At 42.7% G+C, this 16,180-nt stretch overlaps 1 protein-coding gene across 1 annotated transcript in view; it reads left to right on the top strand.

Annotated features, from left to right (window-relative positions):
• The first annotated feature begins 5,137 nt into the window (after positions 1 to 5,137).
• The window catches only part of LOC126484962 (uncharacterized), a 92,322-nt gene continuing 81,279 nt past the window's right edge, over positions 5,138 to 16,180 (top strand). Inside the window, exon 1 of the mRNA XM_050108563.1 lies at positions 5,138 to 5,347. Within this exon, the coding sequence (XP_049964520.1) occupies positions 5,138 to 5,347 (210 nt within the window). The remainder of the gene's footprint in view (positions 5,348 to 16,180) is intronic.

The raw sequence follows: 16,180 nt of genomic DNA, 5'->3' as shown, positions 1-16,180 counted from the left end.
TTGCCAGGAGTGTAGATAAAGCGCACACAGTTCCGGCATAAAGTCAACCGCTGGCACTCCGGTCAGGAAGGTTACAGCAGAGAGGGCTATGAAGAAGACAGTAGCCCACTGCAAGCGATTGGCCCCTCTCTAAGACTACAACCCGACGGCAGCGCCCTCGACACCAAGAGGATATAAGTGCCACGCCGCCTGACCGCGGCCCTGTTCAAGACCAGCGAGTGCGGCGAGTTCTACAGCGGCGAGTACAGGAATAGCATCACGACTAGTCATTTCGCTAACAGACACCGTCTCCATATGGTTGCGGGTAACCAGCCATTGACCTGCTTGTTCTGTGCTGGATGCACACGCATTGCCCGAACTCTTACAGGACTCCGTAAGATTGTCTGCCGCGAGTAATGAGTGTAATGGGCAGGGGCACTACGGATGTAGTGTGTGGACATTAAGTCGGGAATGTGGGTCTCACGGGGAGCGTGCAAGGAATAAATCCCTGCAGTCGCACTATCCTCTGTGCCCTTAGTGTCTCAGATAGATAGAGCGTCTGCCATGTAAGCAGGACATCCCGGGTTCGAGTCCCGGTCGGGGCACACATTTTCAACTGTTCCCGTTGATGTATGTCAAAGCCTGTCGACAGCTTAAGGTCTTGATTTAATTATTATTTTAGTCATTTCACTTCTACTACGTAGCATTGTCTATACTGAAGAGTTTTCTTATTTTACCTGTCACCCCTTTGCTTGTGACACAACTGTTTAACACAAAGTTAAGTACTGTCATTTACCTTATTGTAATTAACACTCTTTAATACGATTTCCTTGAATTGTTGTTTATCGATCCGCAAAGCAGGTTTCGTAGGCATCCCATACTCGACGAGTAGGAAGGATACAACACACACCATTGTCGAGCCACCACCAGCTTGCACAGTGCCTTTTTTATCACTAGAGTCCATGGCTTTATGGGGTCTGCGCTACACTAGAACCCTACCACCAAGCCCTTACCAACTGAAATTGGGACTGATGTGATCAAGCCAGTCGTCTAGGGTCCAACAGATATGGCCACGAGGCCATCAGAGGCGCTGCAGGCGATGTCGTGTGTCAGCAAAGGCACTCGCATCGGTCCTCTGCTGCCATAGCCCATTAACGCCAAAGTTAGTCGCACTGTCCTAACGCATACATTATACGTAAACCCCACACTGATTCCTGCTGTTATTGCAAGCCATGTTGCTTGTCTGTTAGCGCCGACAGCTCTACGCTAACGCCGCTGCTCTCGGTCGTTAAGTGAAGGCCATCGGCCACTGCGTTGTCCATGGTGCGGGCTAGTGCCCGAAATTTGGTATTCTCGACACAGTGGGTCTCTGAAAATTGAATTCCCTAACGGTTTCCGAAATGAAATGCCCCATGCGTCTAGCTCCAACTACCATTCCGCGTTCAGAGTCTCTCGTGCGGCCATAATCACGTTGTAAATCTTTTCACATCAATCACCCGACTACAAAAGGCAGCTCTGCCAATGCCCTACGCTTTCATATGTGCATATCGCTATCCCGTTCCTTTTGTCACCTCAGTGCATAATCCATATTTTGGTAAAAGTTCCTACTCATTTTGATGCTGTGTATAAATCAGTGTGCTACAAGCAGTCACATTTCTTTGGCAGCGAGTGTCTATTTCAGCTGATATTCGTAATGAACCTTTCTTCCAGCATACACAAGAGAAAGAATGCATTAAAATGTGTAGGTGTTCATACTGTGAGTGTCCTGTCTCATCATCTTTCTTGAAATCATTATTACAGACGTTTAACTTGACTCCACCTAGTCCAGCGGGCTGCTTTCCTGCTATTCGCTTGTCATATAACAATGTCTGTCAGAAGAAACCAACTTTAATTGATTTTATTTCATTTTATCTCGTATCAGCATCCTATGTTATCTTTACCCGTAACCTAATCACGGTTCGCTTAGTGATGTTGTCTGTTGTGGAAGCGTTGGAACGTCCGCTTCGTTTTCACGAATGGAGAGCCACTACCTTCTCATGATAGGAAACACAATAGCTCCACCAAGTCCATTATACATCGCAAAATGCGCATCCCGTATTTAGAATTGTTGTGGTTGGCAGGAGAGCCAACACCGTTTTACTAAAGGAGGCCGAAGGCACGCGTTTTAGCTCACGCGGACTGGCGTGAGGTCTGGAACAGGTCAAGGAAATTAGACTTTAGAAGAACGGACGTAGCTGGTGGAATACTCAACTTTAACCCATTAATGATGAACGTCGGTCTTGACGGTACATGATTCACAATATCAATAGTAACTGATAATGGCGCCGTGCTAGGTCGTAGCAAATGACGTAGCTGAAGGCTAGGCTAAACTATCGTCTCGGCAAATGAGAACGTAAGTAGGCAGTAAACCATCGCTAGCAAAGTCGGTTGTACAACTGGGGCGAGTGCTACGAAGTCTCTCTAGACCTGCCGTGTGGCGGTGCTCGGTTTGCAATCACTGATAGTGGCGACACGCGGGTCCGACGTATACTAACGGACCGCGGCCGATTTAAAGGCTACCACCTAGCAAGTGTGGTGTCTGGCGGTGACACCACAAGAATAATGCTAAATTTCAGAATTAGGTTATATCTAATCAAATAGGGAACTTTCAGTATTGATCAAAACTTTAACTTGAAGTTTTATATTGTAGATCTTCTTGAACTTTAGAGTTCAACAATTTTTGCCCAAAGTGTGACTGCATCAGAGAGTGTCTTACTTTTGATACTTTCATTCTTCAGTTGTCATACTGAATAATTTGATGTCTCAGCTTAACAACCAAATCCAGAGTAATCACTGCAGAGAAACGTGCTGCAAGGATGATGCGCGGAGTCAGTCCTCAACTTTGTGCAACTGCTAGAAAAGCCAGTAATACCACTGGCAGCCTCCAGTTAGGTTCGAAGAACTACTAGTAAATAATATTAGCGTTCAGACCATAACATTACGTACCAAAATTGCCACTATTTTTCACTAGTTAACTTTATTGTTGTACAGAGGGGCACGAAATGTGTAGGCATCATAACAACTGACTACACAAAAGCATTGGCGAACACAAATTGAAATCATCTCTGCTTGAGAGCTTCACCTACACCCTAAGTGAATACACAAGACCTCGTATTCTTACCAGGTATAATTAACAGAAGAAATAGAGAGGATCGAATGAAGAGCGATGTGTTTCGTCATAAATTCGCTTGCTATCAGTGAAAGCGTTTCAGAGCAACTAATCAAACTCCAGTGCATACGCTACAAGAGAGGTGTTGTATGCTTTATGGAGAAATTTACTGTGAACAATCATAGAGTGAACGCTACAGAAAGATTCAGGCAACATACTACTTCCTCCAATATACACGACTCGAAATCACCACGGCGAGAGTCAGAGAGAATCGAGCTTACATACACGCTTAGCAACAGCCATTCTTCCCACACACCACCCACGACTGAGAAAGGAAATGGGGAAGTAATTTTACTTTCAGATGTGCACTCCGCCACACACAGAGAAGTGGTTTGTAGAATTAAGATATAGAGATAGATGTAGATCTTATCAGTATGAAAATAGAAGTATTTATGGAGGTTTAATGTAGATTAACATTAGACAGCACAGTAATGCAAATTTCTGGCATGTAGCCAGGTTTTCGCTCCGAAATTCTATAAACCTGCTGACACGCTCCACATCACAACTAGTTGTCACTAATCTAGGATTTTGTATGCTTGAATGACAAATGGGATAGGCTTTATTTATGCATGAATTCTGTGGCTTGATGCGACCCGCACATCTCAGTAACATATGCATCCTACAAAAAAATGGTTCAAATGGCTCTGAGCACTATGGGACTCAACTTCTGAGGTCATTAGTCCCCTAGAACTTAGAACTACTTAAACCTAACTAACCTAAGGACATCACACACATCCATGCCCGAGGCAGGATTCGAACCTGCGACCGTAGCCGTCGCGCGGTTCCGGACTGAGCGCCTAGAACCACTAGACCACCGCGGCCGGCTGCATCCTACAACCTCAGTTATTTATTGGACGTGCGCCAGTCTTTGTCTCTCCCTACAGTTATTACATTCTGCTGCTTCCTTCAGTACCATGAAAGTTCTTCCTTGATGTTTTACCACATGTCTTATTATCCTGTCTCTTCTCCAAATCAATGTTCTCCACATACTTCTTTCTTCGAAGAGTCTGTGGAGAATGTCTGCATTTAGAATTTTATCATCCAACTTAATTTTCAACGTTTTTCTACAGCATTGCATCTCAGGTGCTTAGATTCTATTCTTTCCCGTTTTTGCCACACGCCACAATTCCTGACGTAGATTCTCATAAACTTCTTCCTCAAATTATAGCGTGTATTAGACACTGATAGCCTTCTTTTAGCAAGAAATGTTCTCTATGTATTGGTCTGCTTCCTATATCGCCTTTGCTCTACTGGCAATACGTTATTTTGCTTTCAAGATATGGGAATTTCTTCTCTTCGTCTACTACCTAGTAAACAGTCATAACGTTATTTTATCGCTACTCTTACTTATGATCCTCTTCATCAGTTTCGTCTTTTTTTGGTTTACACTCAGTCGATATTCTGTACTCATTATACTACTGATTACATTCGACAGCTCCTGCAACTATTCCTCGGTTTCACTGAGGAATCCAGTGTCATAAGCGAATCATGTCACGCATATCATTTCACCTTGAACTTTAGTCCCACTCGAGGACCTTTCTTCTGTTTCTGTCAATGTTACTCCCTTTTTAATCCGACTATTTCTCTGCTCTTCGTTGATCCATTATGGACCATGGGACAACGGCTGGCAAGTATGTCTTGATACAATAATTTACCAACAGCCGTATATATTGTAGAAATTTATTTTATGAACTTCTTATGTGCTACCTGTTTCGGCATTACACTGATGCCATATTCAGGCCCCACAGGTCATAGTCGTAAAATCGACTCCGTGTATAGCGATACATAAGGCTGTTGGTAAATTATTGCATCAAGAAATATTTCTCTGTTGGTGTTTCATTCTTACTGCTCCCTCTAGGTTCTCGAGAGACACTTCCCTTACTGGAGACTGTGTAGTCTCCGAAGACGCCCCCGGAGGTTCCTGATCTACAGGCGTTTGTTTCTGTCTGAATGGCAGCAACGGGCGCTCTGGGCGGCGTCGAGATGCTCATCTGGCTGGAGGCGGCGCGCAGGCTGCGCTGCACGTTCAGCGTGCGGGAGCCCGACGTCGACAACCGCTACGGCAACTTCTCCGGCAACGGCAGCGTCAGCGGCGGCATCTTCCAGTTCCTCATGGACGGTACCGCCGACGTGGGCTTCGCCTCTGTATGGCTCAGCACCGTAAGTACCGGTACCGCCCTACCGTTCCACAACATCATTAGCCGATAAAGTGACCCGGCCGGAGTAGCAGCTCTGTCGTGTTAACGCACCGCATACAAGATGAGGTGGTGTTGTCACATTACGTTACAGCTGACATTACAGGTGTAAAAGACGAGGTAAATATGTATGTTTTTGGATAAGGTCCGCCTTTAGCAAAACACATTTTTGTTTTTTAACCCAAACATGTTTCACTGCAGTTGCAGCATATTCAGTGGGCTTTTATTTTCCATCTGTTAAAGACTGTTCTTTACCGTTTGTATACATGTAGCTATTAGTATTTAAATCGTAGTTACAGATATTTGAAAAAACACATAAATTACGAATTCATACCTTTTTACCACACTGTGTGGTTTTTCTCATGTGTTTGGTTTCTACAGTGACCGTTTTTTTGCACAGTTTGTCATCTGAAACCACTTATACCTTAAAGTAGGCAAATTGTTTAAGCCAAAATTACGATATGAAAACTTGTTATTTCTATGTCTGAAATTATTTAATTATGTGTGTGTCTATTTACATAATGTTTCACTTAAGTTTTCCTTTTTATCATCATCACTGTTGAACACTATATATTCAGTTGTCACTGTCACTGCAACTGTTTCACTGCTTTACCAGCTGTAAAAGCAAACATGGCGGGCAGTGGAACAATTGAAGGTGTAAAAACAAGATGGCTGACAGTGGAACAGTTGAAGGAGCTCCTGGCGGTTGTTTTCAATCTTTCAGAGCTGATAGCGATTATTTTTTCTTTTTTTTGTGTGTGTGTGTGTGTGTGTGTGTGTGTGTGTGTGTGTGTGTGAAAGTGTAGTCACATAGGTAATTGGAAACAATTTACTTCGCAAAGCACAATTTGGATTACAAAATGGTTGCTCGACTGAGAATGCTATTTACGCATTCACTCATCAAATAGCACAAGCCTTAAATAATTTATCGCCTGTTGGTATTTTTTGCGATCTTGTAAGTTCAGAATGGTTCAAATGGCTCTGAGCACTATGGGACTTAGCTTCTGGGGTCATCAGTCCCCTGGAACTTAGAGCTACTTAAACGTAACTAACCTAAGAACAGAACACACATCCATGCCCGAGGCAGGATTCGAACCTGCGACCGTAGCGGTCGCGCGGTTCCAGACTGTAGCGCCTAGAACCGCTCGGCCACCCCGGCCGGCTCTCATAAGTGATCCATTGCAATTTGAGAAGTACAGTGATGTACCTGCAACACTAGAGACAAAAATTACCTTTTTTACACACTGTCAAGTCTGTCAGTGTCTCGGGGAAGAGTTCAATGTGCAGCAATAAAGCGTTTTGATCATTTGCCCAGTAACATAAAATGTCTGATAGATAGCGAAGCAGGTTTTAAATCTAACTTACAATCATTTGACTTGGACAATTCCTTCTGTTCCATAGACAACTTCTGTTATCCAGAAAAAAGCTTTGTAAAGCATAGTTGCATAGGTAGGAATAAAATGATAATCGGTTCATTAATATTAACATTGATCATGTATACACAGCCTGTAACATGACTCGTTTCATATCATTTCGATAAAAGAATCTGAGACATGGGACTTAGGGAAAGCAAGAACAGGTGTGGACGGCGCTTAATCAGTTACCGTTGGTTGGCAGTAAACACATACACTTTAAGAAAATAATTTTTTAAAAACAACCATTTAAAAAAATTGACTGTAACACAAGCTACACTCACGGCTGAAGGCCTTATTAAGAAAGAATTCAAATTATTTGTCGGCTGAAGGTCAAGAGCAGTACTTCAGAACAATTAACGGCTGAAGGCCTAAATTACAAATGAGGAAGACAATTACACGTTGGAAATACCAAGATCAATTTTTAAAACAATCATTTAAAAAATGATTGTAACACAAACTAAAATGATGGCCGAAGGCCTTATTAAGAAGAATCCAAATTATTTGTCGGCTAAAGGCCACAAGCAATAGGAATAATTTAAGCAAAATATTATTTTTAAACGATTCACACACTCAGACCAAATAAAGAAGGGAGTGATCCACATACAGTGCTCCAAGGATCGACCTGGGAAAGTTCCTCAAACGTAAGTAAGGTGAGACAGGCAGCCCAGTGTTATATTCACTTAACAGGATGTCAACTCAAAGCAATCACAGCTAAACGCAAGACCAACACCGTCGCAAAATCTACCTGACGTCCGATGCCCAATACAATGCTCGAACAACCCAAGAGAACATGATCAAACGCAAGAGTAATCCGAGGTAATCACAAGAAGTTGCCTCCACGAATCCAGTACGCAGACAGCGTTAAAACGGCTGCACTACATACACACGGATCCGCGGAAACGATACCACAAAAAGTTCAAACAGTACTAAAACCAGTCACTGTGGAGCAACAAGGACGAGTTACAAGTCGACACATACACGGAGAACCCAGAAGCGGTCGGAAGACCAAATAAACGTCGTTCGTTGAGACGACCGACCGAGCGACCAACCAACGGTCGCTCTCGATGAAGTCAGGCAAGGCAAACGTCCCAGTATGAATCGTCGACTGACAGCTTATTGCATGAGGTCAATTCGACGGACGGACACACACACACACACACACACACCAGTGAAGGTTGCACTACTCGAATATAACGATCCATTCAACTTAAACTCGCTGACTCCGGACCTGGACGTCGTCGTGAACTCTCGCGACCACATCCTTCCATCGGGCAGTGCATGTATCGCCAGCTGTCTCTTCGAGTGCTGGCGCTCTGCAGACCTCACTGTTGCCCCGTCCCAACTGAACTGCCCTGATCCACCACGACACGGAAAACTAGAGGTCGCTCCAAAGATAGTACCACAGTGCTCGCTATCGATAAACGCTGCTGCTGCCACTCACAGACAGAGAAAGCGAGCCAACTTAGCGGCGCCAGTGGACAGACTAAGAAAACGAGAGGTGACAATCCCAATACACGACGCCAACCTGTCAATGGCTTGAAGGCGAGCCGGAGCACTGCTCAGAATCATTCAAATGATCTACGGAACATGTAACCAACTAACTAAATAATTCAATGTACCTTGTAAGTAAGCACAACTCAATTAGGGAAGACCTAGTGGTAACCATCAGCCGACTCATATTTAGAGTGGTAACTGGGGAAATATAGGTGTGCAGGCTGCAGTGCCATTGCCAGTTAGTATACATACGAGCAGAGACTTGTATTTCTTCCGGCGTATACAACATTCAAATACTATACGGGAGTGCAGCAGTGTGACGGTGTTGATTACCTGCGATATTTCGACTGGTGCACACCTCGCCATTTTAAAGGCAAAAGTACCTTTTGCGCTCACAAACTGTTTTTTTCCTTGAAAATGAAAGAGCGTGCGCCTGTAGAAATATCGGCGGTTGTCGACGACGTACCCTTAAGGTATTTGTACTTATAAGTTGTTAAGACTTCGCCTGGCATGGGGATAGTGGTAATAACTTACAATTCAGTGGTCCTACAAATGTAGCTCGGACACAAATGTCTACAAATGCCAAGGAATTAAATATCTTACACGCAGATAGTGCTGTCATCCTCAGCTGTGTCTGTCGATTCGTCATCTGCCTTTTTAGTTGCGGACGATAGTACCGAACCTTCGCTGAAACTCATAGCACCTTACACTTAGTATACACTGCACGAAACAAATTACAGACGCGCCACGAAGGAGCTACGAGAAATGGTCAAAAATTGATTGTTCAAATGGCTCTGAGCACTATGGGACTTAACATCTATGGTCATCAGTCCCCTAGAACTAAGAACTACTTAAACCTAACTAACCTAAGGACATCAAAAATTGATATTCATACAACTATGGGCGGAAATTTCAAAACTGTAGGCTCTGAAAGCCTGTGGATGAACGTGTGACACACCTAAGCGGTTTTACCCTGCAGGTGGCAAGGATAGCAAACAGGGGAGATGTCGATATTAGGGAACAAAATCTTTACGAATTTCATTCCGTGTACTCAGCTGGACAGTAGCTATGCTTCGCAGACAAGCACGTGAACAATATATGCAGATGTCAGTGTTCGAGACAGGTCGTGTAGCTGGCTCAAAGAAAGTGGCTGACTAAAATGGCTCTGAGCACTTTGGGACTTAACATCTGAGGTTATCAGTCCCCTAGAACTAAGAACTACTTAAACCTAACTAACCTAAGGACATCACACACATCCATGCCCGAGGCAGGATTCGAACCTGCGACCACAGCGGTAGCGCGGTTCCAGACTGAAGCGCCTAGAAAGTGGCTGGACTAATCGGCGGATCACTCGACATTTAAAAAGGAGCGATGCCATTATTCGATGGATGTTGGCTGGAATGGGTCAACCATGTATCAACACAGCATTAAGAAGGGAGCAGTCGACCTAAAGAGACGACAGAATGCAAGCAGCGAGCAATCGTCAGAGGCACTCAGAATGCCGGTTTCATCATTGTCATCGATATTACGTGCAATTGGTGCTTCAGTGATCACAAGAACCATTAATAGGTGGTTCAGAGAAAGAGGCTAGAGTTCATAGCGCCTCTTGCGCCGACTGCTATTGAACTCTGAACGCCGAAAAACCCATTTGCAGTGGTGTCGGGCACATTCATGCTGGAATCTCATTGACTGAAGTAGAATTGTCTTCAGCGAACCTTCGAATTGAGTCTCGATGACCAGCGAAGACGCGTCTTGCGACGCCAAAGACTGCGGTGGGATACCAACTTCACCGCCGCCCGCCATACAGCCTCACCACCAGGACCGCCGGCGTGGGATGACATTTCATTTCATGGCAGGACCCATTGGTTGTCATCTGCCGCACTGTCACAGCAAGTGATACGTCGACGTATTCTGCACCCGCCTTGTTACCATTCATGGCAAGCCATCCCAGGCTTACATTTTCAGCGAGATAATGTCCGCCCCGCACATGGCTAGGGTTTCTAAAGCTTGTCCTCGTCCTGGCCAAACCCTGCATCAATTCAGGTCCATTGTGCATTCCGAAGGATTGGACCATTGCAGCACGACAAAACGACACCTCACACGTCCAGAATTGATACAGAGTGGCTCCAGAAACTTCTGAATTCAAACACTCCCGCTGGCCACCAAACTCCCAGACATGAACATTATTGAGCATACCTGGGATGCCTTGCAACGTGCTGTTCAGGAGAGATCTCCACCTCCTCGTAATCTTACGGATTTATGGACAGCCCTGCTGGATTCATTGTGTCAGTTCCTTCCAGCACTACTTCAGACATTAGTCGCGTCCATGTCACTTCATGTTGCAGTACTTCTCCTTGCTCACAGGGGCCCTACACTACGTTAGGCAGGTGTTCCAGTTTCTTTGGTTCTGAGAAACTAAGAGCTAGTACTGGTGCTTTATGAGGACTAATAAACAGTCATGGACAACTTTCAAAAACAGTAAAGTTTCACTTGAAATTTCAGTGTTTCTATAGTACACTACTGTGGAAATTAAGGGCTTAAGTAACAATTTTAGAATTGCATCTTGGACCTTACACAGAAGGAACTGCTAACAATATAGTATGGAAGGTAACTGAAAGAAATGCGCACTGACTTTTTTATTCAAAGCCAATAACTACACTGAAGTCACCACGATTTATAACGTCCCCTTGAACATTACAAAAGGAGAGACTTGACTATCAACAGGGTGTGTGGTCACCTCGGACGGTAACCCATGTTCTGCAACGTGATCCCGTCCTGACCACAACGTTGGTCAAGAGTTCTTGCGGTAGAGGGTTCCGTCCTACACCAGCAGTTGACAATTGCTGGGTGATCACTGATGCACGTGGACCTTGAGACTAGCATGGGAACACCTTGCAGAGTATGCATTACAGTCCATGGTGATCGCACACCTTATTTAGAACCACGTCCCGCCTTTTTAAATGACCAGTGAACCGTCTGTGCAATTACTGTCTTTGAATAAAGTATTATTTCTGTTGCTTTGTGGGTTTGTTTCAGTTACCCATTGTATTATACTGAAGTTCTTTCTACGCATGATCCAGTTTTCATCGAACTATGTTACTTTCGACCTTAAGTTTTGCACATTATTGTATATTGAAGTGTAAAAATATTTTGGACAATGTTTATCACTATTCAGATAATTATGCATTTATTTATTTATTTATGCATTTATTTTACCTGGCAAGATTAGGGCCTTCAGGCCCTCTCTTACACCTAACCAGGCATACTCAGATTCAACAAATTTCAGTTTCTACAGAACATTGAGGACATATAACATGTTATACAGTATTAATGTTAAAGAAAAAAATAGATATTATAAAAGTAGTACAATGATAATTATAACAATCAAAAAATAATTATAACAATCAAGAATAATAATAATAATAATAATAATAATGACTATGTATATGAAAGTAAACATATTTTTCTTTTATGAATGTCAGTCCTATTGCTAGTTGGGATTTTTCTCGTTATATTCTTGCAGCTTGTGAGTTATTCTCATCAAGCAGAGACATAAGACGATGGAGTGGGGTGAAAGAGATATAGAAGAGGTAGATAGGTTAGAGGAAGAGAAATAGAATGGTAAGATTCGAAGCTATGATGGAGAGGAGAAAGAAAAAGATGAGAGGGGCACAACAATGGTGGCTATACCGTCCCTAATATGTAAGTCTTGAGTTCCCTCTTGAATGTTGAGTGGTTTTGGATAAGACGCAGATCACAGGGGAGCGCGTTCCATAGTCGTATGGCTGAGATGGAAAATGACACGGAGAAAGATTTTGTGTTATGTAAAGGTACAGCCAAGATGCTAGACGTATCCGATCTGGTATTGCGGTTGTGGAATGATGATAGCTGTTTAATATGAGAAGATAAGTATTGGGGGCACCAGTGGCTAAGAAATCGATGAAGTAAGCACATCGTGTGGAGATCGCGTGCCTTATGTGGGCGTATCCAACCTAGCTGGGAGTATGAAGGACTGATATGATCATACAACCGTATATTGCATACGTATCTAACGCAAGCATTCATCACTAGCTCGAAGCATCTCGAATTTTCACTCTTTGTGCCGTGTTGAACTACATCACAGTAGTAAAGATTAGGCAAGACTAGTGTTTGGACTAATTTTTGTTTAACATGGGTTGGAAATATTTTTCTAAATTTTTGAATTGCATGTAGGGAGGAGAGCGATTTCCGGCAAGCTGCGACTGTTTGTTCTTCCCAGTTTAGGTGTTCATCCAAGATTATTCCAAGGTCTTTTACTGTTTTTTGGTATGGTAGTTGGGTACCATTGAGGAGTATTTGAGGGACTGTTTCGCGAAAGTACCGACTGATTAACTTTGGATGAGATATAAGTATGACCTGGGATTTCTTGGGGTTTAGTTTCAGACCTAGGTTCTGTGCCCATCGAGAAACAGAGCAAAGATCTGCGTTCATACTCGCTACTGCGTCAGCAATGTTCTTGGGGCTTGCGCTTATGTACAGTTGGATGTCGTCGGCATATAGATGGTAGCTGCAGGAGTGAATCACTGAAGAAATATCATTAATGTAAAGTGAGAAGAGTAATGGACCAAGGACGGAGCCTTGGGGAACTCCAGAGCGCACGTTTTTCCATGATGACTTTTCCGACCCACAAATGACTTGTTGACTTCTGTTTTTGAGGTAGCTGTCGAACCAGTGTATTGCGCTGTTTGAGAAATTCAGCTGCTTCATTTTAATTAGTAATATATCAAAGTCAACTGTATCAAAAGCCTTGCTAAAGTCAAGCAGTGTTAGGATGGTAGCTTCACGTCTGTCCATAGCATGTTTAATGTCATCAGTTACTTTGAGTAATGCAGTTGCTGTACTATGGTGCTTTCGAAAGCCTGACTGATATTTGTCGTGGATGTTATGAGTTTTGAGGTAATCCGTCAGCTGTTCATGGACGATGTATTCTAGGGCTTTAGATATTGCAGGAAGTATGCTGATCGGCCTGTAGTCACCTGGCGACTTAGGGTTGTCAGTCTTGGGTATAGGTTGAATTAAACTTTGCTTCCACTCAGTAGGATATGTACTACTGACAAGAGACAGGTTGAAGATGTCTGTGAGAACTGGAGTAATAGTGTTTACGACGTTCTTAATCATGCCAATGCTCACTCCATCATTTCCTACTGCCTCGGAAGAGATTCTCATAATTGCCTTGTGTACTGTGCCGGTAGTGACATGTTTTAGGAAAAACTTGTCTCTCGAGAGATTGATATCTTGGGGCTGGTAATTTGTCGCTGCGTGGCAGTTTACAGCTGTTGAGAAGAAATCGTTTAATTCTTCAGCAGACGCTTGATAAACAGCGTCAGATCTTCGCTTCCCTATACCGAAACTGCGCAGCTTTTTCCACAGTGCAGCAGGTTTTGATATGCCGCATACGACAGAGCGGGCGTGTCTGATTTTGGCATTCCTCACGCTTTGCTTGGTTCTATTTCGGAGTTTCCTATAAGCTTCGTACGCCTCGGGAGTTGGGTTACGCTTGAAGGCCCTATGTGCAGCATCACGTTTATTCATTAACTGGCGTAATGCAGTGGTGAGCCACGGAGCGGGATCTCTCTTCACCTTGACAGTGCGTTGAGGAGCATGTTTATCATACAGTGCAATAATTTTGCGACATAATTCCCGAATTTTTCCGTCTAAAGTCGGTTCATTGCTTATATCATGCCAAGGGATGTCTGAGCAATCCTTTTGAAGAGCGTCATGGTTAACATTTTTTAGGTTTCTGTAGGTTACCAGGTGAGATTTTTCTTTGGTAGTATATACTGAGTAATTTAAGAATATCACGTCATGAGCAGAGACTCCTGGAGCGGATGTCTGATTGGCGCGAATTATTTTATCTGGTCGCTTTGTTGCTATTATATCTATGAGTGTATGGCTGTGTGGCGTGTGATGAGTTGGGTCCAGCGGTGTTAAACTCATATCATTGGAGTGGAACAATCTCCTTAGTTTTTCTGCAGAGGGAGATTTTAACTGTAAGTCGATGTTTGTGTCGCCCATAATGATTATGTGTTCATACATTGTCACGAGCGAGGACAGGGCAGACTGAAAGGAGGACATAGCACCGACGTTTGGAGGTTTATAGATTACTCCAATTAGCAGTTTCTGATTTGATGTATCTATTTCGAAAAACAAGAACTCTGCTTCTCCTTCGCCCTTTGCATCCGATGTGCATAGTATAGTAGGTCTCAGATCAGAGCGAACATAGGCACCCACACCACCCCCGGTCGTGTTTCACGATCTGCCCTTAGGAGAGAGTAACCAGTGATTCGGATAGCGTCGGAAGAAATGTTTGGTTTCAACCAAGTTTCAGAGACGAGGATAATATGGAACAGCGATTGGCAGAACAGGTCACAGAACTCGTCGAAGTGAGCCGTTAGCGACTGAGCGTTCGCGTGGGCCACAAAGAGAGTCGTGTGAAGTTAGCACCCCTTTTTCGAGAAATATACATTTTTTTCAGAGTTCTTGATAGATATGGCATAGTTCTAGAGTTCTTTGTACAAAATTTCAATAGTTCTGCAGAATTTAGCGAAGAAAACAACAATATTCGAAAAAAATTTCGTATCGAAAACGTTCTTTGGCAATTTCCGCAAAATGTAAATAAGTACAAGAGTTCTGAGCACAGTTCTGAATAGAGCTCCAAGAGTTCTTTCGAAAATCCAAGTAACATTTTTTTGTGCAGCTAATAGTTTACGAGATAATTGCATTTTAATGAGAAAATCTTTTCACTTACTGTGAAGTTGGCACCCTTTTTTTCAGAAATATATATTTTTTTCAGAGTTCTTGATAGATATGCCATAGTTCTAGAGTTCTTTGTACAAAATTTCAATAGTTCTGCAGAATTTAGCGAAGAAAACAACAAAATTCGAAAAAATTTTCGTATCGCAAACGTTCTTTGGCAATTTCCGCAAAATGTAAATAAGTACAAGAGTTCTGAGCACAGTTCAGAACAGAGCTCCAAGAGTTCTTTCGAAAATCCAAGTAACATTTTTTTGTGCAGCTAATAGTTTACGAGATAATTGCAATTTAAGGAGAAAATCTTTTCACTTACTGTGAAGTTGGCAACCTTTTTTTTAGAAATATATATTTTTTCAGAGCTCTTGACAGATATGGCATAGTTCTGGAGTTCTTTGTACAAAATTTCAATAGTTCTGCAGAATTTAGCGAAGAAAACAACAAAATTCGAAAAAATTTTCGTATCGAAAACATTTTTTGTCAATTTTCGTAAAAATTAAACTTGTACAACAGTTCTGAGCACAGTTCTGAACAGAACCCGAAGAGCTCTATCGAAAATCCCAACAACATTTTTCTATGGCGATAATGGTTTGAGATAAATTGATTTAATATGGGACACACTTTCTTTACGGAAAATATAAATATATTCGTACAACAGTTCTGATGACAGTTCTGGACACCACGTGAAGAGTTCTATCGAAAATCCTAGTGAAATTTTTTTGTGCAGGTAATAGTTTAAGGGGTAATTGCAACTTAATTAAGAATTCCATAAGAGCTCCTACTGTGAAGCTGGCACCCTTTTTTTCAGAAATGTATACTTTTTTCAGATTTCTTGATAGATATGCCATAGTTCTAGAGTTCTTTGTACAAAATTTCAATAGTTCTGCAGAATTTAGCGACGAAAACAATATTCGAAAAAATTTTCGTATCGAAAATATTCTTTGTCAATTTTTGCAAATTGTAAATAAGTACAACAGTTCTGAGCACAGTTCTGAACAGAACTCCAAGAGTTCTATCGAAAACCCAAGTAACATTTTTTTGCGCAGCTAATAGTTTACGAGATAATTGCAATTTAAGGAGAAAATCTTTTCACTTACTGT

The sequence above is a fragment of the Schistocerca serialis genome, chromosome 6, assembly GCF_023864345.2.
Source record: "Schistocerca serialis cubense isolate TAMUIC-IGC-003099 chromosome 6, iqSchSeri2.2, whole genome shotgun sequence".
NCBI classification, from domain to species: domain Eukaryota; kingdom Metazoa; phylum Arthropoda; class Insecta; order Orthoptera; family Acrididae; genus Schistocerca; species Schistocerca serialis.
This window is presented reverse-complemented; position numbering and strand designations above follow the sequence as displayed.